The sequence below is a fragment of the Panthera pardus genome, unplaced genomic scaffold (assembly GCF_024362965.1).
Source record: "Panthera pardus isolate Hobbes unplaced genomic scaffold, ASM2436296v1 HiC_scaffold_2, whole genome shotgun sequence".
Lineage (NCBI taxonomy): Eukaryota > Metazoa > Chordata > Mammalia > Carnivora > Felidae > Panthera > Panthera pardus.
The window spans coordinates 114,367,916-114,394,191 of NW_026526765.1; the positions used below are offsets into that span (position 1 = coordinate 114,367,916).

At 38.9% G+C, this 26,276-nt stretch overlaps 1 protein-coding gene across 5 annotated transcripts in view; it reads left to right on the forward strand.

Annotated features, from left to right (window-relative positions):
* The window catches only part of ANKRD55 (ankyrin repeat domain 55), a 514,150-nt gene that overhangs the window by 412,552 nt on the left and 75,322 nt on the right, over positions 1-26,276 (forward strand). For all 5 annotated transcript variants that reach the window (XM_053907354.1, XM_053907355.1, XM_053907353.1 and 2 more), the window contains one exon: positions 5,343-5,433. In XM_053907354.1, the coding sequence (XP_053763329.1) occupies positions 5,376-5,433 (58 nt within the window). In that variant the 5' untranslated portion in view covers positions 5,343-5,375. The remainder of the gene's footprint in view (positions 1-5,342; positions 5,434-26,276) is intronic.

A 26,276-nucleotide genomic window follows, 5' to 3' on the forward strand; every position in this document is an offset into this window, starting at 1 on the left:
CCCCGTGGCACTAAGTACTTTATAAAAACTGGTATGCTGGTAAAACAGCTCTCAGAAAAACAAGAAAGAGCCCTTACCAGTAGCATTTGCTGTTTTCCATAGGGTAAATATATTCCCACCATTGCTAATTTCAAGCTACCAAGCACCTCACAAAATTCCTCAATATTTAACAGCTTCAGAGGGCCAGTAGGTGCTGGCTTCAGCACACCGCTGTTTTGTTATCCTTTTTCATCCTTACAGCTGCCTTTTAAGGTGAAGACCACCATTATCTCCAGTGTGCTAATTAGGAGAAAAAGAATTTGCCCAAATGCACAGAAGTAGAATGGGGGCAGAGCTTGAGGGAAGCTCAGGGTATATGACCCTAATAACATCCAACTATAGGCCTGTACTCCTTCTTTAACCTAAAAACAGCCACAGATATTCAAGGTGGTAATGTTGTCAATAACTATTCCCCACCTCTGGCTCACTTCTGTTACAAATACATTTTCTGTGGCCCCTTGGGGACTTAGTTAATATTTCTAGATCTTTACTATTCCATAGAGAACCTTGGGTGTAAAAGCCCACTAAGTGTATATTTTACTTAGTATTTGAAAAATATTCTGTCTCCTTGCTACATAAAGAATGGACCAACTATCAGCATCATCTGAGAATGTGGTAGAAATCTAGAATCTTTCTTACCCAGAACTACTAAATCAGAATCTTCCCCATAAGATGATCCCAAGGTGATATGTATGTCCATTAAAATTTAAGAAGCATTGCTTTAGGGGCGCCTGGGTGGCTCAGTCGGTTAAGTGTCCAACTTCGGCTCAGGGCATGATCTCATGGTTTGTGAGTTCGAGCCCCACATCGGGCTCTGTGCTAACAGCTCAGAGCCTGGAGCCTGCTTCAGATTCTGTGTCTCCCTCTCTGTCTCTGCCCCTCCCCTGCTCATGCTCTGTCTCTCAATATAAATAAACGTTAAAAAAAATTTTTTTTTAAAGAAGCATTGCTTTAGCCTACAACAATCATATTGGGGCTTTCATGTGTCACGCTGTATGTTGTTTTTGCAGTTGGCAGTGACTGGCACTGATACAATATAGTCTATCATATCCCATCCTCTTTGTAGCTGATAGTGGTACAGTCTGTGGTCACAAAACACAGCAGCTTTACAGAGTGAGACTTGGCCTCGTTAGCAACTATTCTGAGCAAAGAACCACAGGCTTCTCTTCCATTAACCTGCTTCATAACCTCAAATTTTGTTTTTCTAATTCTACAAGAAACTTTGGAGAGCCAAGTCCAACTAGATTCCTCACAAGGATTTCCTCTCAGAAAAATTAATGCAAAGAAAAGTAAGTTCTAAACATTTGAGAGTCTGTCAGGAAGTGGTGGGGAGGAGTGAGCTTGCCGGAGCCAGACCTCTCTGACATGCTAACTTAATTCAAACCACAGGACTTCATTTGAACTTGGCCAATCATTCCTGAGTTGAAAATAGAAGGAAAGGATCTGTGGCCAAAGTTAGAACTTTTAAAAAGAGTTTTGAGGTGTTCAGTAAATTTACCATCCACACAGACATTTAAAAAGCATCGTGGATTGAGTTTCTATTATGTTTTGTTTTCTGTGTTTTCCCAAACCATCAGATTACTGAGGAAATGGCCACAACCCAGATGCATTTAAAGGTAAATCCCCACAGTTTCCAGTTGATATGGAAGTCTAGAAATGAAACAAATACAATTCGGAGAAAGAACATTTCAAAAAATATCTATTTGGGATTTTAAAATAAAGGCAAAAATTATTCTAATCTGTGGATATCTATTGTAATATTAGTGCTCATGGTGAGAGGCAGGGTGAAAAACCCTTAGCATTTTTCATCTGGCCAAAGTAGGGTAGCAAACCTGCCTATTAGAGAGCCGAAGAGCAGCATTATTCATCAGCATAGGATAGAAGGAAGAACATTCTGTCTGCCCAGATATGGGGAGGGTTACTGTGTTCTTACAGAAGGTGGTCATTCAGAGATATTTCTTCAGGCTTCTAGTGATCCAAGGACTCTGAGGTGCCGGGAGGCCACCAAAGGTAGTCTCCTAAATCATCCCTAAACTGAAAGCTTCTTATGAATGGGGACCACATACCTAGTTTGGTCAGCACCATGCCCCCAGCACCAACACTATTGCCTGGAACATAAATAGTATTCATTAAATACGTATCATGTGATGGATGGATGGATGAATGAATAAAGCCATTGCTCCAGATTAAAGTCAGCATGTTAGAAATGCCTGATAAATACTCACCAAGTTGCTATCATGATATGCATGAAGGTAAAAGTTTACAGTAGCCTGGAAAACTAAGATAAAAGGAAAACATAGGGCAAAGTCAGAAATGGGGATGTCTGCACTAAGTAGGAATGGGACTGTGCAGACTGGGAAGGGGACAGGAGGAGCACCCACTGTTGGAAGTCTCCATTGTCTAATTCACCATTTTACCAAAGGTTGGATTTGTCCATTTGGGCGTTTAACATTTAACATTTAACAAAAATCAGTATCTGTTACTGGCAGCTCTGAGTGTAGCACTCTTTTGGCACTGCGGGAGACAAAAGACCTATCCTTCAGCTCAAACCTTCTGGGAACTTAGAATTGAGTTGTGAATGTAAGTCTAACATGATCATATAACAAATTTTTAAAAACACATTGCAAAATATCAGTAATTTATGATTAAGTTCCAGATAAGGTAATGAATGTTAAATGGTCAGACATCTTTGTGAAAGGAGATCTATTTCAAGTTCAAAGAGTCCCTGGTACACACTAATCACTAAATGTTTATGTAAGTGAATGAGTGTTAAAACGTACCAGTTATAAGATCAAAGCAACATGAAAACTGTTTTAAGAATAATGTGTATGGGGGTGTCTGGGTGGCTCAGTCGGTTAGGTGTCCAACTTTGGCTCAGGTCATGATCTTACAGTCTGTGGGTTCAAGCCCCACATTGGGCTCTGTGATGACAGCTCTGAACCTGGAGCCTGCTTTGGGTTCTGTGTCCCCCTCTCTTTCTGCCCCTTCCCCACTCATTCTCTGTCTCAAAAATAAATAAACATTAAAAAAATTGTTTTTAAGAATAATGTGTATATATATATACAAAGTATATACCATATTTTATATGGAGAAAGTTCATATTGCTGCTTCATGAAATGAGTGGATACAATATAATGCACCCAAGAGTGTTAAGTTGTTTGAGTGTGGAGACCTTGCTCATGCCTGCATCATCAGAACCTACAGAGATGACCGGAGTGCGCTAATCCTTCCATAAGAATTGATGAATCAATGAGCAAATGAATGAAAAGGAAGTTAATCTAAATTCGAGGTAGGTCATTTAGGCAAGCTTGAGCCAGCTTTCCTTAGCTAGTATGAGTCACTTTCTTCACCAGTCCACTGAGCCTTCTCACTTTGGCTTTCATGGCTAATGCAAAAAACAAAACAAAACAAAAAACAACCAACAAAAACAAACAAAAAAACCCCACAGCATTGGGAAATTTGAGAGACTTATCTATAGAGCACATTTTGCATAATGATTTATAAGAAGTAGTTCCTGCCTGTGTTTTAAATAAAAAGAACACAGGGCATCTTGGGGAGAGGGACTGACATAGGAAAGGTAAATGAGTAGCAATATTGTCACAGGGAATTGAGACCAGACAATGTGTTTAATGGAAAATGAATGATGAGGCAGTGAGAAAATATAAGAAGGAAGAGATAAGAAAGAACCTTTTCTATTGGGGCGCTTGGGTGGCTCAGTCAGTTAAGCATCCAACTCTTGATTTTAGCTCAGGTCATGATCTCACAGTTCGTGGGATCGAGCCTTGTGTAACGGCCCCTTGCCTGCTTGGGATTCTCACTCCCTCTCTCTGCCTCTCCCCCATCCCCTTGCTCTCTCTCAAAAACAAACAAACAAACAAACAAAATTTTTAAAAACAAAGTAGTTTTTCTATGAAAGAACACATATCATAAATTATATGTCCTTATCAAAACAAGTTGTGGTCATATATGAAGAAAAATGGCTTCTATTTTCATTTCCACATTCACACAAAGTTAAAAAGAAAACAGTTATTACCATTTTCAACAGCCTTGATGACAGCATTTGCTATATGGCTGATTAACTTGAGTGTAGAGCTTTGTTAGTTTGCTTTGAATTATATCCAATTTATAATGACAAATATAAAATAATAGACATTAATTATAATATGACTAAAAATACAAAGGTAGATGGAGTTAGAAACCTACTACTTTAATTGCAATCCCCTGAGGTAACCAGTATTAATGGTTTGTTGTGTATCTTTCTACATCTTCCTTGATGTTTCCTAGAATATATATATATATATATATATATATATATATATATATATATATATATTACATACACAATGGGTAGTTATTGTATTTATAAAAATGTAAACAAATGAAATATATAAGCTTTTTCTTCATTTAACAATAGATTAGAGACCTCCTACCAGATGAATATATAGAGAGATTTTCTCACGTTTTTAAATGTAGAGTATGAATTTACTACCATTTGTTCAACTATTCCTCAATGGTGTACATTCTGGTATTTTCAGGGTTTTTTTCAACCACATATAATACTGCACTGAACGCCCTTGTGATTGCAGACTGTTTTAATTTCATTGTCATGGGTGTCTGAGCCTTGAAATCTCACCTTTCAAACGCCACTTGCTTCCCCTCATCCTCCCTGTCATTTGGAGCATGAAGCCGAAGAGAGACTGCAGATGAGCTATGAAAGCCGATAACCACTCCATACAGCACATGGCCAGCAGCTTCCTGCTACACTATTTACGTCCTATTCCATTGAGATGGCACTCTCCGCTCACATGACCCAAATGCAGCTCTCACTCCACCAAGAACACAGCTGAATCCAACTGCATTGGCAGCTCTGCACATGCTCCGTCTGGCCCTGTGAATCCTCACTCACCCATTGAGATTTCTTTTGGTTTAAAGCAACATTCCAGCTGCTGAAGCTCCGTTGACCTCCAGTGTTTTCCTGGCTCAGATCCAAGGCAGGTAGCCCCCTGCAAATTGTATTTTTTTTAGAGTTTGAGCTTTTTCGTTTTTTTTGTTGGGGGTTGGAAGGTGTATAATAATTACCCACAAGCATAGCTGATGAATGAAGCCACAAGAAGTAACTCTTTTCCTGGCAGGTATCACAGGAATAACATTTGCCTATTGCCATCATTTGCTTCGACAACAACCTGCAGCTCTAACGCACGTTTAATTCTCAAACAGGAGTTTTGGCAAGTGATGCTGTATCTGACTGATGTGTTGACTGTAACATGTGAGATGGTGGGTTTTTTTTTTTTTTCTCTCTCTAGAAACCTGGATGCTTTTTGCCATTCTGATGGTAAATGATGAGACAGGCAACCATGGATTTCAGCACTCCATCTGTGTTTGACCAGCAAAAAGGTAAAAATGCTGCTTTAATACCTCCTTTGGTTCTTCATATCTTTAGTTCAGTGGTAGAGATTCTGCAATTCTGAGGGGGAAAAGAGTAGTGTGTGTGTGTGTGTGTGTGTGTGTGTGTGTGTGTAATATGAAAGAGGATTTCACATAGAAAACAAATCTGTTTTACATGTTCACTTCTTATTTGATAAGCATTTGGAAAAGAAAAATAAGCTTATGGTCTGTTTGTCTTGTTAAAGTATTCCTATGTACAAATTTTAAAAATTGGGTTTCAAACACAACCAGCCATTTCAGATACGATCATCTTTATTCTCATTAGTTTATTTTCAAATCTTTAAAAACTATACTATAGTAACTAATATAAAAAGAACAAATCACATGTCTCTTTTCATTCTATTAACTCAATATCTCATTGTCACAGTTCCATAGATACTTCTTGATTTCCTTTTAGGAATAGATGTTACCTAGATTTGTACTATAGTTGATAGAATATCTCATCCGTGGTTGTGGTGTGATTTAACACTATGTTATTTGTAATGACAGGATATATCTTTCCTACTCATAATTTGCCGAGTGGAGGTCATTTTCTACATGAAAAGATTGCTATGGAATCAGCCCCATCCTCATAAAAAGCATGTATTCAGCAGTACAGTTTATGTGTATACATTTTGCATATGAACTGTGTACATATACATAATACCTTTGTGTAATTATGCATCTTTTCTATATATGCATAGGAAATTTCCACTCTGTAAATGTAATAAATATTTTTTAGAATATTTTAAAAAAATCTGACATCTAAACCATTTTTTGTAGCCTGTGAATATTCTTCAGGACCCTAAAGTTCTTTGGTCATTTGCTCCTAGTTTTGGCTCCAACATGAAAAAGATGATTTGTAAAAGCTCATTAAGAAAATCCATTGCTTCTTTCTTTTTCCCTTGTCCTGCTCTAGGCCATAGTGTGTTTATTACCCTTCAAGCTGTATCTGTTTCATGGGTGAATTATTTTAGCTCAGTGCTTTCTCAAATATTAGATTTACTTTTAGATCTCTGAGTGACTATATGTACAGATGTATATATAAAGAGAGATAGTTCTCCACTTCTTAACTCATTTTGAATTGCATGTGTGTATCCCTTCAGAATATGCTGGTTCACATGGTGTTTGATGATGAACACCATAGGGAAAATGATTGTTAAAGCTGTGCCTACCACCATCCCCTCCCCTTGGTACATTTTGTATCACTGAAGACAATCAGCAAAAATGAAAGTCTGCCTAAATCCAAAGACCTCATACTAGCTAAGTAATGACATTGTTGAGCTATGCAATCCAAAGAGGAACACAACGAGTTTATTTTTTTTGAGACTAATCTGAGGAAGCTGGAATTGACTGTGAAGAGGTGGCCCTTCATAATGAATTCATCTGTTCCAGTGTTGTGTTCCCTTACAGGCTTGAGCCCAAAATGTAGTTAACTAGTTAACATATTAATTTGTCATATTTATTTTCTTACAGCACCTTTCATGTGAGCAATTCACAGCATTTCGTCCACCCCACACCTGACTCCCTCATGAAAGTTCACCTTCTCCCTGCCATCTCTATCTCTATTTCTCAATCCTTTCTAGAGGTGCTGAAGTATGGTTGAAATAGCGTATGTTGGAACAGCAGATCTACTTCTCTGCTGTGTGACCTTAGAAAGTTACCTAACCTCTCTGGGCCTTACTTTCCTCAGCAATAAAATGGAGGAAATAATGTTTGCCTCGCAAGGCTGTTGTGAGAATATAAAATAATACATAAAAAGCACCAATCACATTGCCTAATCTGCCATAACTACTTTAAAATTGTGGCTGCCTTTGTTATTCCTGTTTTAATTGCTACCTTGGACTATGAGTTCCTCAAATGTGAAAGGCTCTTCCCTTCTCTACCTCCAGCTTGAATTTAGCAGTCCTCAGAACAAACAAGAGCTTAGTTAATACTAGTCGACTAGAAAACATTAATTTTTTTTTCAGTATTCCAGGGCACTATTTAGAGCAATCCCCTAAAATAAAAATTAATTAGATGATACCTGAGTAGTTCTATTATCACATTAACCCTTCCATCCTCTTAAAAGCATGAAAGGCCATAATGGTTTAGACCATTACATAGCTTTTAAATGCCATTATGGTATATTGTTGGGCAAACCACAGCAGAGTGATTTTCTCCCCAAATGTGGGCTTTATTCAAGGGCTTTCCATGAATTCTGAATATATGGGGAATCAAAATTCTAGTAGCCCTGGATTTCTATGGAAATTTTGAGAAAAGAAATGATCTGGAAGGATCTCAGAAGTCATGTAATCTATTGGTTCTCACACTCAACCACACATAAGAATCACATGGACAGGTTTGGAAAATGCTGATGCCTAGTTCTCCAGTATAATTAGTGTTGGGGGGAGGCCTGGAAGCTCCCCAGGAAGATCTCATGTACAACAAGGCTTGAGAATCATTCATCCAACCCATTGGCCTAACATCTCAGATGGGAAGAGGGAAGCACAGAGAGGTGAAAAGGTGGGGCCTGTTTGTACTAATAACACCCAGCTAGTGAGTCATAGAAGGGCCTGAGACCCAGGTATTCTCTATCCAGACATCAGAACGTTGAGAAACTTCTTTTCATGGGTGGTCTGTGGCCCCAGTAGCTGCTATGGAATGGTTGCAGGGCTCAGACAGCTCTGGTTTATGGTTTCACAGGGAATGGTTAGCATTATGCACTTGAAAAAAATATGACACAGAATGACCTTCAGGGGTCAAATGATGTGGATGTGTTAAGTCTGAATCCCTTCAGTGGCATTTTTCTAGATTTGTCTTTAGTAGAGGTAACAAGGCATCCTTATGCTAAGGGCTCGGGGACATGTATATGGCCCTTACTCATGTTATGTCTCAGTTTTCTTCCCATTTGCATGAACCTGGGCAAATCAATCTCCTAGTCTGTGAAATGTGCAGGGTTGCTGGGAGGCTTAAACACCCAGTTATCTGGCTACGGGAACGAGAGTCGTTTCTGGCTTGCTTTCTGAAACTGTGACGCAGGAAGCCTGGGTCTTCAGAGCTCTCCACTCCTGCTTTGTGCTTTTTGCTTTCACCATAGCAACACTGTTTCTGGTCCCACGTGTTCCTCCTGGCTGTCTTCCCTGTCAGAGCCCACATGCAGGAAAGGACCTGTAGTAAAATCATTTACTACGGAACACAAAGCTTCCTATTGCAGTGGAGATGTTATATAACAGAAGATATTTGCATTTTAAGCTTTGTCTCTAATTGTGGAAAGAAAAGGTTTGCTATGCCCAAAGGAGGAACCTAAGGCCTCAGAGAGGATGGGAGCTGGATGAGTGGTCCCAAGGGTCTCTCCACACCCTGCCCTGCCCAGGGTCCAGACGAAATTGTGTTTCATGAGCATTGTGTTTGTGGGCACCTGAGGGGGCATGGCCCACCCTGCAGGCTCTTTACTGATAGAGTTGCTGAGAGAACAAGAGGAGGGCCAAACTCTCCAGTGCAGATTGAATCACTGCAGTAGTGTCCTAGGGCTGCATGACAAAGCACCACAAGCTGGGTGGCTTAAAACAACACAAGTGTATTGTCTCACAGTTCTGGAGGCCAGTGTATGAGATCAAAATGTCAGCACCTGCTCCTTCTGGACTCTCCAGGGAAGAATCCTTCCTCGCCTCTTCCAGCTTCTGGCTGCTTGTGGCCTCCACTCCAGTCTACACCCCTGTCTTCACATCACCTTGTCCTCTGTGTGTGTCTGTCTCAGAAATGCCTCTGCCTCTCTCTCATAGTTACAATGCATGGATTACCCACATAATCTAGGATAAATCTCTACTCTCAACGTCTTTTAACTTGATCACATCTTTTGACATACGAGGTGATATCCACCCTTTTGTCATACACGGTAAAATTCACAGGTTTCAGAGATTTACGATATGGATGTATCTTCAGGGCCACCATTCAGCCTGTTACATGGCATGAACAGATATCAAATCTCAAGTCCCTTGTCAGAAAGTATTATGACTAGGGTTTTGGGAAAACCCATTCTTATTGAAACTAGAGAGAAATTTGACATTTGGAAGGGAAGATAGAAAGGGCATCTATTTGGAGCAGACTCTGTGCAGGCATTTTACATGGATTACATTTGATGAGAACAAATGTCAATTGAGCACTTAGCAAAGCCAGGCTCTGTGCCATGGATTGTACATAGACTAGCTTGTTTAATCCTCACATCTATCCCACTCTCATGTTCCCGCCTTTTACCAATGAGGGAATTTTAAAAGGTTATGACTGACCCAAGGTTACCACATATAAAATGGCAATGGTGAGATTCAAGCTGCTTGACTTCAAAACCCATGTTCTATCTACAACTGTAATCTTCCTTCATCAACCACAAATTTTAATGAAGAAGTAAGAGATTAATGAAAATTCAAATTAATGAGGCACCTAGGTGGCTCAGTCAGTTAAGCATCTGGCTCTTAACTTCGGCTCAAGCCATGATCTTGCAGTTTGTGGGTTCCAGCCCCACATCGGGGTCTGCGCTGACAGTGTAGATCCTACTTAGGATTCTTTCTCTCTCCCACTCTCTCTGCCCCTCCCTGGCTCACATGCTCTATCTCCCTCTCTCAAAATAAATAAATAAACTTTAAAAAATTAAAATTAATGAAGCGTGTATTTTCACAATCAAGCTGTTCTTCCATTGTGTTGTGGATTTTTAAAGCTCCCACACACAGATGTGAGGGTTTTAATTTCCAACATTTCATCCAAAATGGAAGCAGTAAACAAAAAGAATTTAGAGTGTAACAAATTTGCACTTTGCTGAAAAAGCAAAAGTGAAAATTCTGCATGACAACCAGATGCCTCCAAAGGAAGAATAAGCACATTTTTAAAGAGGTTTGGGAAGAGAGCAGAGAGAGGCAGGCAAAGGAGACAAGACAGAGAGGGAATGATTTCGGCCCAATTGATGATTTTAGGGTAAAAAACCTAAATGCGTACCTAGAATGAAACCCAGGAACACTGAGGGGGAATTCTGTGATTAATTTTCAGATTAATTGTCCAGATAAAGTAAGATCAGCTGGCAACTCACCAATCCACAGGCTTAGAAGCAGACTGCTGTTGCCTCTGGGAAATGTTTAGCCTTCTCCCTCATTTGGTGAAGAAAGAGGAGCAGAGGGAAACAGATGAAAGACTTTTTTCTGCTCTTGTGGCCCACTCAAGACCAAGGTTTCTGGAAGCCTGTCCCTCACCCTTCTCTGCTTCACTGCTGTCAATTTGGCACAGGAACCTCCCTCCCATCAACCAACTCCTGGGAAAGATTGAGACAAACCCATCCACTCCTGGCTCCTCTTGTGAACCTAGCTAGAGAAAAGCCCTTGACTAATCTTACCCAAACAATTACCATTCATAGCCTTTGACAGCCATGAAAATGCAAGTGATTCAGTGGGTTGGGGATTAGGAGTGGTGTCCTCAGTATTCTCCGCCACAGGACAGCCCTACTGTCCTAGGGAATGGGGCCGTTTTCCCTAGTATGCATCCCAAGAGGGAGCATCCAGGAGTGGTAGCCACAGGGAATGAAGGTACACTGGTCCCTTAGGTCTCCTGCATCAACCCTAATGTTATGTCCACAGCTTAGCCAGATCAACTTCAGGAGGCAAACCCTCTTTTCAGCCCCTTGTCCAAAAGTCAGCTGGGTCACTACAGTGAGCTTTTCCTACCATCTCTATCCATTAACTCCACATTTCCTTAGCAACTATTAAGCAATTGTGTTGGGTAATGATATTCATGTATTTTCTCTTTGATGCAATTATTTGGATGCAAAGATATTTTAATGGAATCTGAAAGAAAATTTACTAAGCATGTAGCTATTTTTATTACCAAACAAGTATGAAACAAACATCTTACCCATCCCCAAATATGAGACAAGGTGAGAAGAAGAGGGTCTAGAGGCACTTACATACAAGATTGGTGTAAAAGATGTGTAGAGATATATACCATCTTGCAGAAAGACCCCATCCTACCAGAAGTCATGTTTAGCACTTGTAACTATCAGGAAGGAAGCCTGTCAGTCAGTGCAAAATGCTTGCTGATTCTGAGAATCCACTTATATCAAGAATGATCTACATCTCAGCTTTTCTGATTTATCTCTGAAAATCATGGTGGTTTTAACTAACACTAACTTTGAACTAATATATAGATTTGTGTGCTTAATAAGGGTCTTTAGTTTGTTTTCTCTTTGTAAAATTTTAAAAATGTAATTTGTGCATTGATAATCTAGTTTTATTGGCTCTATTGGGGAGGAAGAAAAGGGAAGATTCCTTTCACACAGGAAGTATTTCTATCTCTAAATGTTCCTCAGAATTTTAAAATACACATGTAAAATATTTAATAGCATGCTAATCCTTTTTAAACTTTTTGTTTGAAAATAATTTCAAACTTAAATCTTGTAAAAATGGCATAAAAGAACACTTGACTATCTTTTACTCAGATTCATCTGACATTAATATTTTGCCCCTTTTGCCTTTTTGTTGGCTTTCTTCTGTCTGTGTCTCTATGTCCCACATCGCTCTCTCTGCCTCTCTCTATGTATATGTTTATATATGCATGTGTGTGTGTGTATGTACTTTTATCTAATCTGTCTGCATACCAATTTTGTCTAGTGAACTAGTAACATCTTTCATAGCATTTCTTCCAGTACTTGATCCAGTCTAGGATGACATATTATATTTAGTTGTCATGTGTCTTTATTCACTTTTCTTTTGGAACATTTCTGCACAGTTTTTTTGTCTTTTATGGCATCAACACTTTGAAATTATAGCCTCTCTCTGTCTCTTTTAATACTGAGTTCCTCCTTTTGGGTTTGTCTGTTGCTCCCTCATGACTAGATTTAGATATATACATTCCCAGACAGAGTACCACATGGGTGATGTCTTCATCTCAGGTTATCACAATATCATTTAAATCTTTTCAAATTCATTTCAAATCTTTCAAATCATTTCAAATCTTTTCAAATTTGAGATGAATGGTGTTGACTTATTGTTATCAACCTGTCCTTATAATGTTTTTTTAACATACTGTTTTCTTTCTTATTGTGAAATCAATACCACCTTTTTCAAAATAGTCAAACAATACAAAAAGGATTTGAGCATAAAAAATGTATTCTAGCAATACGCATGTTGTATAACTAGCAAATGGCTCTGTTCTTCAGTCTATGAGCCCAGCCTGTCTCCAGCTTCTCAGCCACCAAGATGGACTCATTGTAACTCACCCCCCATGCCAGGGCTGGGAAGTAGATTTCAAAGGGAAATAGAGGAGATCAGGCCAAGAATATTAACCAGTATCATTAACTGGTCACAAGAAGAGCAGTAACTGGTTTATTAAGCAGCTCCCACATGCCAGGCACTGTGCTAAACTCTTCACTCCTATTATGTCACTTGATCCTCAACACAGCCTATGAGATATGTTCCATCTCTAGACTGTCTGAGGTTACATGACTTGCCCAAGGCCACATAGAGCAAGGGCAAAACTGTCATTTTAACTCCAGCTTCTGACACCCAAGCCCCCTCACACTCCTTTTTACCAAAAGTTATACTTTGCAGGTTCTGATAGCCCACCCACCTACCCCTTCATGACTCCTAGCACGAGAAGGAAAAGAAAGGCAATGGCACCTCAAGCAGGACTGGTGGGAGCTGACAGCCACTGAGGTGGTTCCCCAGGCTGAACTTCCAGTTGCAGTGAACTGTGCCCAGTGGGCTCTACTCACTGTGACAGCCTGACCTCTTCCAAGGTAGTGATGGATTCAGTCTCCATGGCAGACTTCCTTTGTAGGAGAGAAGAGCACCAGCATCCTAGAAGGAGGGGTCAGTGGCTAAAAGGTTTGGGTTACACTGGAATGTGACCTGTGAAGCTGATGTGATAGAAGCTGAGCATTTGCAAAGTCAGGGCTTGGGTTCCATCACAGAAGCTTCAGAAGCCAGATTCTTTATCATATTCCTATTCAGCACGTTTGTTCTGGGCAGCAACCTGATGTTTCTCCAAAAGACAGTTCAGGGAGGCCAGCCCTATAAACAAGGCCACACATAAACAGCATTTGATAAAAAGAAAAAAAAATTATTTTAACATTGATATCCTATGCTGTGATAATAACCTTGACACCATTTCTTTGTTCTCTAACTCACCACAGTAAATCAAAACACAGTCTGCGGTTTTATTTTTTTAAGTTTATTATTTATTTTGAGAGAGAGTGCAAGCAGGGGAGGGGGAGCAAGAGAGGTAGAGATAGAGAGACTCCCAAGCAGGCTCAATACCATCAGCGCAGAGCTCAGATCTCAGGAACCATGAGATCATGACCTGAGCCAAAATCAATAATCGGATGCTTAACTGACTGAGCTACCCAGGTACCCCAAGTCTGCTGTTAAAAAAAAAAAAATCTTATTTTTAAGAACTGTGAGAGGGACACCTGAAATTCATCTGAATTGACACTTTTATCCTTCTGATTACTTAGTGCCATCCAAAAATGGTGTTCTAGAGTTTTGGCCATAACTTGGCTGACTCAGCATGACCACTGAATATAGAGAGGAGCAGAGATAGGCTCACAGGCATCTGGTTTCAGGCAGTCAGAGCAGAAACCAATTTCAGGATGGATCCTGGAGTGTTATGACTGAGAATAGTAGTACTTTTTGGAATTGGAAGGAACGTCAGTGAGTGTTTAATCCAACTCCCTTACTTTTTATATGTGAAAACTGAGACATCGAGGTATTGATGGGGATACAGTATAATGTTGTAATGGCCACTGGAGCCAAACTGAATGGTTCAAGGCCAGTGCCACCACTTAGTGTGTGACCCAGCTAACATCTCTACAGCTCGCTTTCCTTGTAAAGCCTTGTAAACTAAGATGAGGCTACTACAAAGGATTGCTTATATAGATTGACTTAATACATACAAAGCACCTGCAACCATGCCTGGCTCATAGTAATCATTCAGTGAGCGCTAGTGTTGGTTATAGGACTGTTTTAAAGATGATTGCAACAAGGATTGTTATAAATATTTAACGAAGTAATACATACAAAGCAGTTGGAACTACTAATGGCCCAGGGTAATCACTCAGTGAGTGCTAATGGTTCTTACAAATGACTCACCTAAGGTTACACGGACAACTGGTCTTCCCAGGTCAAGAGAACCTCTTACCCTTCAAGTTGACTCCTCCTTGGTAATGAATATGTGGCAGAGCACCACTGTTTTTTGTGGAAATTGAAATGGACAAGATTTTCTTGGGCAGGAAAACCAAGAAGGAAATGAATTCTCCAGGAAAGCTCACATAGCTTGGAATACTTCTACTTTACCTGTCCTCTGTTTCTGGTGTTCTATCCTCTAAGACTTGCCTTCCAGATAAAACTCTTCTCTTTGCTCAAAAGCCACTCTGTCAGATTCACTCTCTATGCTGGTGCCAGGCAGGTTTCTGGGCTCTCTACCCGGTTCTAGAAAATCTATCTGGGTTTGAGGCAGAGCCTCATTTGTTTAATAGTTTCATAATGTTTTACTCTTTGATAGAGCAAAACTCCCTCAGTACTCTTCTTTTTTTTCAGTTTTATTGGATAATCTTACTCATTTTTGTTGACTTTTTTAAAAAAAAATGTTTATTTGTTGAGAGAGTGAGAGAGAGTGGGGGAGCAGAGACAGAGAAAGAGGGATAGAGAGAATCCCAAGCAGGCTTCATGTTGTCAGCACACAGCCAGATGCAGGGCTGGATTCATGAACTGTGCAATCATGACATGAGCCAAAATCAAGAGTCAGACACTTAACTGACTGAGCCACCTTTTTTTTGTTTGTTTTTGCTTTTGGAAGATATTACATTCATACATGTTCAAGGTATAAAACAATATCCAATGAAAAATCTCCCACCCCTGCCAAACTCTCTAGCCATCCAATTCCGCTTGCTGGAAGCAAATCAATTTAAGCAGTTTCTTAAGTATTTTTCCAGAGAGATTCTATGTATAGGTAAGCAAATAGTTAAATATATTCTCTTTTTCTTCTTTAAAGCATAAACTTATCCATTTGTTTTCACAAATGAAAAGTAGTAGTATTTCCCTGAACCCCATCCCCTAAAAACCTATTGAAACTTAAAAAAAAATTTTTTTTAAGGGGTGCCTGGGCAACTCAGTTGGTTGAGTGTCCGACTTGGGCTCAGGTCATGTTCTCATGGTTCATGGGTTCAAGCCCTGCGATGGGCTCTGTGCTGACAGCTCAGAGCCTGGAGCCTGCTTCAGATTCTGTGTCTCCCTCTCTCTCTGCCCCTCCCCTGCTTGTGTGCTCTCTCTCTCTGTCTCTCAAAAACAAATAAATGTAAAAAAAATTTTTTTTAATTTTTTTAAGTTTATTTATTTATTTTGAGAGAGATAAAGACAGTACAAATGGAGGAGGGGCTGATAGAGAGAGGGAGAGAGACAGAATCCCGAGCAGGTTGCCATACTGCCAGCACAGAGCCTGATGCGGTGCTCGAACCCACAAAGCCCTAATATCATGACCTGAACCAAAACTAAGAGTCAGATGCTTAACTGACTGAGACACCCAGTGCCCCAAAAAACTATTGAAACTTTTACTGAAATGACTTTAAATTTACAAATGAATCTGTGTAATAATTAAAATTTATTATACTATTTAGTTGTCCTATCTGGGAATATGGCATGTATCTCTATCAATTCAATTCTTCTGTTACATCATTCAGCAAAATTCTGTAAGTTCTCCTCAACTGGATTCTGAATATTTACTCCTGGGAATTTTTTTGTTTTCAGTGTAAGGAGGAGTCATTTCCTGCTTATATTATTTTATTATAAATTTTTATTTGTAAATTATTTGTAAATTATTATAAATTATTTTATTATAAATTTATTACAAATTTATATTTATTTTTAAACCTCACTAACTTAATCAAATCTTATTACTTCTGTTGTTTTGTCACTAATTTTCTTGTGCCATCCTTGTGCAGAGGTTGAAACTAGATGGACTGTTTTCAAATCCTGCTCTGCCACTTAACAGCTTTGCAACTGTGGGGAAATTATTAACCTCTTCTCTATGCTTCAATTTCTTCATCTGTAAATTGGGATAAATATACTGTGTACTTCATTGAATTGTTGAAGCAAATAAATAGCTGAATTCAAATGAAACTCTTAGGACAGTAAGGGTGGCTGTGTGGTTCAATCGGTTAAGCTCTGACTTCAGCTCAGGTCATGATGTCACAGTTCATGGGTTCAAGCACCGCGTGGCACTCTGGGCTGACAGCTCAGAGCCTGGAGCCTGCTTCGGATTCTGTGTCTCTCTCTCTCTCCCTGGCCTTTCTCCACTCGTGCTATCTCTCTCTTTCTCTCAAAATTAAATAAACATTAAAAAATTAAAAAAAAAAAAGAAAGTCTTAGAACAGTATATGGAACATTAGTCATCTGTAAAAGTTAGCTGTTATTAAAATTATGATAATTTTGCTCTCCCTTTGTGATTATTGTATCTTTTTTTTTTTGTTTCATACTTACTGCATTAGGTAAAATTTGTCTTCTTTCTTTCTCTATTGTTTTGCTATTATATATGATGTTTGGAGTTGATTAGAAATAAATGTACTTAATTTAGAATGTAAACTTTTACTCTTAGATATTAAGCATTTTTTAAGTAACAGATATATCAAATTTTATTAAATGCCTGTCTATTCTTCACTTGCATTATCATGTATTTCCCCTTTGTTCTAGTGGTGTGATATATTTTACTAATTGAAAACAAAAATCAAAACATCTTTATAAATGATAAACTGCTTGATTATGGTGTATTATTCTTTAAATACCCAATTGAATTTGATTTGGTAGAATTTAAAACCTAGAATTTTGTACTCACAAATTAAATTATTCTGTAGGTGCTTCTCTGTGTGTGTGTGTGTGTGTGTGTGTGTGTGTGTGTCTGTGTGTCTGTGTGTTTTACCGGTTTATGCTGGCCTTAAAAAATAAATTAGGGGGGTGCCTGACTGGTCCAGTCGATAGAGCATCCAACTCTTGATCTTGGGTTTGTAAGTTTGAGCCCCACGTTGAGTGTAGAGACTACCTAAAAAATAAATGCTGCTAAAAAAGAAAAGTGATTAGAAAACTTTCAATTACTTTTCTGTGCATCAGTATGAGAATTACTTGTTCCTTTGTCATATTTATCTTAATATATTAAAAGAATTCAGTCAACCTCACTTTAGAATCTTTATACTATTACCGCTAACTTTAATTGTCTCCCTGGTGTACAAACAGCTCTTCATAGATAACATTTCCAATTTTCAGCAAATGTGTAAATTGTACTTTTGCTACAAATGAGTATAAACTGCAGAATGGTGGCATCTGTCAGGCACAATGCTGAGGCACACAGCTTGTGCAGCAGAGTGGAGAGCCAGGCACAGGCTCTGTTAGAAAGAATGGAATGTGGAATGACCATCCAGCACCAGAGAAAGGTCACAAGTTCACTGGAATATGTGAGAGCTCTGCCTCCTGAGTGAAAGGGCAGTTATATATAATAATCATAATAGTCCACATGGGTCACAGGGTGGAATCTGAGGCCTGATAGCCTGCAGCCTTTTCTGAGTTTCACCAGCTACCTAGGTGCCTTTGGGTAAGTCACTTTCCTGCCCTAAGCCTCGGTTTCCCCATCTGTAAATGGAATAATTTGTAGTACCTAGTTCATAAGGTGAAAATTAAATGAGTTGATTTACAGAAAGGGTTTAGTGCAGTGCCTCGTGCATAATAAGCATAATGTTACTGTTAACCATCATTATGATTGTTCTTCAGAGGGTGACAGAGATATGAAGAGCACAATAACAGTGGATAGTATCATAGTGACTGGAGACATTGTTATGCTGTAGAAGTGGTCGTATAATAGTTTTCACTAACTCTAGGGGTGTTCTGAGTTTTTCAGTTCCTCCGAATAAGCTACCAAAATTTCTAGAATTCAAAACTCTGCTAGAAACATAAAAAAGCTAAGAACTTTGACTACAGACTGACCACAGGACTCTTTGGAATGTGCCTGAGGTGCACCTTGGCTATCTCCCCAAGTTCATGTGTGCACCACTGCAGAGAGGGCAGTTCTAGGGTTCTGCTTTCCAAGCCACAGTTGCAGTGAACGGAAGGTAGGAAGAGCCTCCTGTAAGGAGTTAATAATGATTTAGTATATAATAAGGTTGCCATTACAAATTAGGAAGGAAACGGAAAATTATCCAATAATTGACTCTTTGGGAAAACATTGTAGTATACAAAAATAAAGTTTAGAAATTCCATATTAATTATAGTTAAGTGTTAACTGTTAACATACATATAAGTCTAAGGTCCCACAACTTCTGACCTCTCTAATCATAAAAGCAATGAAATAAATTTTTAAAATGCAATATCCATGAATTTTGAAGATGTATTTTTCAAGAACCAACAAAGCACCTGAGAACTTAAGTGGCAAACAGGGAAAATAACTGAAGCATAGGTAACAGGTGAAAAGCTAGTGTACTTACTGTATATAAAAGTATTGCAAATTAATTAGATAAAGATAAATGCCTTGAAATAATAAGATATAAGGACACCATTAAATGATAAAATGGCCATAAACATATGAAAAAACTTCCTCTCAGGAAGAGTAAATAAATGGCCATTGAAAATTATATATTATTTTCCATCTTTCACATCAACATTCATTTTTTTTAAATAATAATGTACACTATCATTAAGAAAGATGAAGTGGGGCGCCTGGCTGGCTCAGTTGGTTAAGCATCTGACTTCAACTCAGGTCACCATCTCGCAATCCGTGAGTTCGAGCCCTGCGTCGGGCTCTGGGCTGATGGCTCAGAGCCTGGAGCCTGCTTCCGATTCTGTGTCTCCCTCTCTCTCTGCCCCTCCCTCGTTCATGCTCTGTCTCTCTCTGTCTCAAAAAATAAATAAACGTTAAAAGAAAATTTTTTAAAAAGAAAGATGAAGTGGTGTGCTGTCAAAGCCTGCTTGGGGAGGCCAATTTAACAAAGAGTCAATGAATTGACTCCCACGTTCACTTCTAGAAATATGTCCACAGCAAATAATCAAAGACGTGGAAAAAGATATATAAGCAAGAATATCATGGCATTATTTGGAATAGCTACAGAACCTTTGATTCTCCAAAAAGAAAAAATTTAAATGTCCTATGATAATAAAAGGATCAAATCAATTATGGCTAAGTTGAGTCAATGGGATTTATGCCACATTTTATAAATAACATTTTAAAATCTTGCCTTAGGACATGGGAAAACATTTATGATCAAATATTAAATGAAAAGGGGCAAAAATAAAAATTACATGTATAGCATAATCTCATTTAATAATGAATAAATAGATATGTGTAAGTGCAGGACTATGCTCAGGACTGTTAGTCATTGATTTTGTTACAATATTAAAATACCTCTGTGCCCTCTGATCAATAGGGACCATCCATCCTTCTGTACCAATCATTCCCTAGGAACACAAACACATTACCCACAATTTAGCAGCTAAAAAGTTATAGATCCCACTCCAGCTGTTAGGCTTGCTTCCATTCTGATGGAGGCTCTGATAAACCAGTTGTTAGATATTCTTAATACAGACCTCTTAAAATAGACCCTTGACCTGGTGTCTTATTGCGGAAGGGGAATTGGGGTGGGGAAGGGGAGACAGAGATTCACTTAGTAAATAAGTAACAAAATGCCCTTATTGTTAGCCAAACTCACACTGTCTTAGAAAATCTTTTAGTCATTTTTTTTCAGGTTCTATCATTGTATTCCAACCATGGAAAGATCACAGTGTGAGAGATTAAAGAGTTGTATGGCTAGCTTGGCCAGCTAGTCCTGTCCCACCAGCAGCCACAGGCATGAAAGTCACTGTCCTTATCCCTGAGGCTTAGTACCTCAGGGTGCTGTAGCACCTTCTAGGACTTTGTCCCTCCTGGTTTTTTTGCCTCCTGGCCTCACAATTTTTGGATCTTTTATCCCCTTTGCTTGCTCCTCAGGAGTCTGCCCTCTCATTTATATAGCCTGTGAGTTGGGTTACCACTCATTTTCAGTCATACCCATTTTGAGTGCAGAATGGGGAGCAAGAGACGGTTGAGATTTTGAAGGAGAAGATGGAAAGGGCAGAGGCTCTCACAATTTCTCATTCTGAAGCAACCAGATCCTTCAGGCTCACAGGCTTCTGCTCTTGCTAGCATTTCTCCATACCCCCTCATTACATTATACAGGCAGGTAGAGGAACAGAGGTTCCAGGAAGGAAGAGGTGGGAAGGAAGCCCATTGTGTCGCATAAGTTAACTACATACAACACATCAACATCTTAATGGTGATTATCTTTGAGGATGTATTTTCTTCTTTTCATCTGTATTTTGTAGTTTTTACAAAGCAAGAGAATATTATAAATAAAATAACATAAAATGATAGATCAATTGAATCAAAATATCTGGGGATAGCATTTGAACATAAGTTTTTTTTTTAAGCTCCCGAGGTGACTCTAATGTTTAGCCAGTGTTGAGATCCAAGGATATAGTCAACCTCTAATTTCACAAAATAGGCAGCTGAACCCAAATAGGTTCACAGTAACACACTTGGATAATATGCTCATTGTTCAAAAAGAGGATTCTTTATGAGATTCAGATTTAAGTGAGAATTCACATCTCTTAGTTACTGAGAGGTCATTTCTGTTGCCACTGTTTTAGATCTCATAATATTAAATGTATAAAGTTCTGATAATACAGTATAAACCAGCCTTACTTTAACCATACATCTATAATATTTGATAGTTGACAGAAGCTGTTCATTTAACTCCACTTAAAATCCTAGTGATAAGCCTTACAAAATTATTTAAAGGAGAAGACTCCTTCTTTCACTACTTTTCACAACTCTCTTCCCAAGGATTATGAAAAATGAGACTTCAGTTCTTATATGCACTCTGTTCAACTTGCCAAATGGAAAAGAATATGCTGATGCAATCATATAAACACATAATTATCAAGTATCTACAATACATCCAACACTACTCTAGCTTCTACTATCTAATGTTAGAGATTTTTTTCTCCTGTAATAAAGGTAAAACTATACTACCAAAATTCTAGTACAGACATATAAAGAGTGATTATTCACTAGGTTTGGTTTTATGCTCTGCCTTTTATTACACAACAACGAAACCATGGCAGGAACAGACATCTTTAAAAACACATGAGACAGCCGTTCAGGAACTTATTGTCAATTTGTGACTGTGGACAGAAAGCAAGTGTAGAAATTTTCAGGGTCAGTTCAAATTTAAAGAAAATTTAAATAAGTAAGAGATCATGTCCAATCTGAATTAACTATTGATAAAGAGGGAGAAAGAGAAGTCAAGACAACAAGGACATCCATGGAAGACCAGCTGACAGAATGTGTCTGCAACAAGGCTTCAGGAACAATGCAAAGCAAAGGGACTACAGAGTGACAGACTTGTTCAATCTCTGACGCTGGAACAGACAAACTAAATTTGTTTTCTTAAACTGTTTTCAGGAAATCAAGGCACTAGGAGCATTTTTTAAGTGGCTACAGTAGAGGGCCACTTGAAAAATGTCTTTTAGAGGACCCAAGGAAGACCTCCTTCTCCAAACCCCTTCCAGCCCAATAGTCATTATTCATCAACAGTAGGTGATTTGTTATTTGGTTCTCCACAGAACCACAGAAGTGAGAAAGACATGTAGAACCTCAATCATGAAAGGAACCTTAGCGGCCAACATTCTATTCAGCACAGGCATCTAATTAACAGCATCCCAAGCTTTGTTGGTCAGAACCCACTTAAACTTGGGTAGTGATGAGAAGCACACTAGCTCACAAGATAAGCTCTTCTAGTTTTGAATAGCTCTAATTATTTGAAGTCTCAATTAGGTCAGTTTCTACTCACCAGAAACTACCCACCACTAGTTCTCCCTGCGCATCCACAGAAAACAAATCGAAATCCTCTTCCAGTTTTCCAGTATTTGAAAATGGTGCTCATGTCTTCCCTCAGCTAACACACTCTGACTTTTCACCAATTCCTCACCTCCCAGAGTCCCCAGGTAAAATGACAAATACTTGATGTATACACCTCCCATTTTTGGAAAGTGAAAAAGATAGGTTGAGGGATGTATTTGATCTACAAAAGAGTTAGGGGTATTGAAGGAAGGGTGGTTGAATAACAACACTTGGCTTCCTTTGCAATTTCCAAAGGCCAACTAAGCTAGCACAGTCCTTCATAAAATTCATTTAAAATTTATACCTGCCTAATTGCCAGAGAACTTACTGGCACAGTATTTTAACATCAAGATGTCCACAAGACTCCAGTGGCTGAGAAACCCCATTGAAAATGCATGCTAAATCACTCAATCAATCCATTCATTGAACGGATACTCAAAGCCCTATGCATTGAAAATTCAGTTCTTCTTAAGAATTAGTATTATTAAAATGAAAGTTCATTCTACGAAAATACATTCTAGAGAGGCATCACTATTGAAGTTCAACACAGACATGCTCCTTAAAATAGCAAATTCCATTTTCCAGTGCCCCCAGACCCCACCTCACCACGACCCCAGGTCCAATAGAGATGCCAACTGTGAAATGACATTCACAGGTCAGAAGAAGCACCCCGAGGAACACAGTGCAGCTGAGATTCAAAGAAACACAACATGTGCTACATCACAAATCTAGTTATTAAGAAAGGTCTGATGGTGGCCAGATATTTACCCTAGAGATAATATTGTTGCAAGACTTCCTCCCCACAGAATGAAATCTCCTTTTCTACTCCCAGGGCATGAAAGTTGCTTTGAGTACTTGTTCTCTCAGCTGGCATATGCAGAAAATTTGGAGCTATTTTTCTCTTTAAAATGTTAGAAAGAGGGGCGCCTGGGTGGCTCAGTCAGTTGGGCGGCCGACTTCGGCTCAGGTCATGATCTCGCGGATGGTGAGTTCGAGCCCCGTGTCAGGCTCTGTGCTGGCAGCTCGGAGCCTGGAGCCTGTTTTGGATTCTGTGTCTCCCTCTCTCTGACCCTCCCCTGTTCATGCTCTGTCTCTCCCTGTCTCAAAAATAAATAAACGTTAAAAAAAAAATTAAAAAAAAATAAATAAAATGTTAGAAAGAAACTTTTTCCTCCTTTCATATGACTGGTACTTTATAAAACACTCTTAAAGCTTCAGCCAATACACCCTGAGGGACTGGAGGAAAAAACAGGAGAAATACCAAAATGTTTCAGCTCACAAGATCTCTGTAGCCTGCCCAGCAATGCAAAGGGTGTCATTAAGGACATAGAAGACAGAGAGTACTAGCTACACTAAAGAATTAATATTAATAATTGACATGGTTTCAGTGCTTACTCTGTGCAGGCATTACTATAAGCACCTTACATGGATTAACTTATTTAGCTCTCCAGACAGCCTTACCAGGTAATTACTTTCTCACCCATTTGACAAGTGAAGAATATGAATAGAGAGGTTTAGCACTGCACCCAAGGTCACACAGCCAGCAGGTAAGTGGCAGTGCTAGGGTTCAAACTCTGGAGGTTGGGTCTATGACCTTATGGTTTTTCTATGTTGCCTCCAAGTAAGTATGCAGTGTGTCACATGACATATATAATGAGTTGTATGAAACTACTTCTGTTTCAATTCCATGTATCAATGATTTTAAACTTGTTTCTGTACTTCCAAAGACTTCCAGACTGACTTTTAATTCTGTCCAGCAGGACTGACACCATTCTAGTTCAGGGACCAGGTCAAGGCCCACAGAGACTCTTCATCACCAGTGGGTGGCAACATTGTCACATGGAGCCATCAGGGTACAGTGTAGGCCTGGCATCCTTCCTAAAATTAGAAAGGCCTCACCACTTTATGGATAAGTCATTCCAGGCAGCTCCCAAAATGCAATTTCTCTACCATCCCTAAAACACCCAGGATAATCCTGCAGGAGGAGAGAGGGATCTGAATTAGGAGAATGCCCAAGAAACTATTCATTTAAGTGATTCTTCATCCTGCCATAGCACTGGTATATTTCTGTTGTCAATTGCACATTTGTATTCCCACTAGGGTGTGTGTTTCTTAAACACAGAGACTCTACAGCCTTTGTCCCAGCAATTTCACTAGCCTAAGGGTAGATGTTGAGTAAATGGATGAGTGATTACACTTCAATTCCTCACAGGCAATTGATTCCACTGCAAGGAACAGTTTAAGAAAAGATCTACAAAGTCCTCTGTTGGATCTAGACTTCATGGTGATTCTAGAGGGGGTGATCCACCCAAGCATCCTCAGGATAGAATGAAGTGAAGAAAACCTCTCAAGACCATTCTTTAGACTCTTGAAACTGCAATACCTAATCTATTTTCACATTGACCAGACTCTTCCACAGAACGGTCACAGCTTAAGCAGATCAAGTGTCAAACTGACCTCTAGGTAAATTTCAATAAAATAAGCCAGTAACTGATGCAGGCAATGGCTTTCCCAAGAAACTCCTCCATAATAACTCAAGGACAGAACTAGAAAAGGGGCCTACATTTGTGTAAATCTGAGAAATTCTGAGGAAGGTCCTCTAATCCCAAACATTTCTAGTAGCCTGTCATATGTCTGAGATTCAAAGAAACACAACAAGTGCCACTATTAAAAAGGTAGGCACTTAAGATTAGGTAGACAATTTGTGATACCTCCAGAAAACTTTCAGTGTTTTTAACCATGAAAAATAAGGGAAATAGATAATTATAAGAATGCCTATCCTTCCAGTTTTTAGGTAAAAATTGATACAATTTTAAAATATGTATCTGGTTTTATTTATTTATTTATTTATTTATTTATTTATTTATTTATTTTGAGAGAGAGAGATTGAGCACAGGCAGGGGAGGGACCGAGAAAGAGGAGAGAGCAAGAATCCCAAGCATGCTCCTCACTGCCAGTGTGGAGTCCCATGTGGGGCTCAAACTCACAAACTATGAGATCATGACCTGAGCCGAATTCAGATGCTTAACCAACTGCACCCAGGTGCCTCTGTACCTGTTTTTTAAATCTAGGGTATTTGTAAAGGGCAGAATTAGAAAAAGACATATATATTTTTTTCTTTTTCAGTACTTTGTCGAATATCCAGGACTTGTTTTCTCAGTTATATACATAACTAGGCTCTGTTTACCCATTTAGTAATATCATGTTATTAAAGTATTTTTTTAATGTTTGTTTATATTTGAGAGAGAGAGAACACATGAGCAAGTGAGTGGGGAGAGGCAGAGATACAGAATCCAAAGCGGGCTCAGAGCTGCAAGCTGTAAGCACAGAGCCCAACACGGAGCTCGAACTCATGAGCAGTGAGATCCTGACCTAAGCCAAAGTCAGATGCTTAATTGACTGAGCCACCCAGGTGCCCCAGTAGTAGCACGTGTAAAGCTTATAAGACATACCCCTCAGCAGTTAAGGAAAAGACTTGACTTACTTCAATAATTTTTAAAAACATAAACTCATCTAGAGAATTTGGAAAATATAGAAATTTCTAAAGAACATCCAAGACATGATCTCTGTTGTCTTTTTGATGCATATTCTTCCAATCTTCCGTATTTCATGTTTATACATATACAACAATATCCTTTTTATAAAACATAATCTACATCTATTCACACGCTTCTTTCTTCCTATTTGTCTCTTTTCCATTTTATCTACTTTCAGTCTCTCCCCCTCTGTGTGAATTCTGGAATTTCTCTTTATGCACCCATACATAAGTCTGTCTGTTTTACTTTCACACAATTAGAGATGCAAGACCCATTCAAACCATGTGCTGGATGTAGTTAGATGATACTAGGTAGAAAAATAGGTAGATGATAGATACATCGATAAAC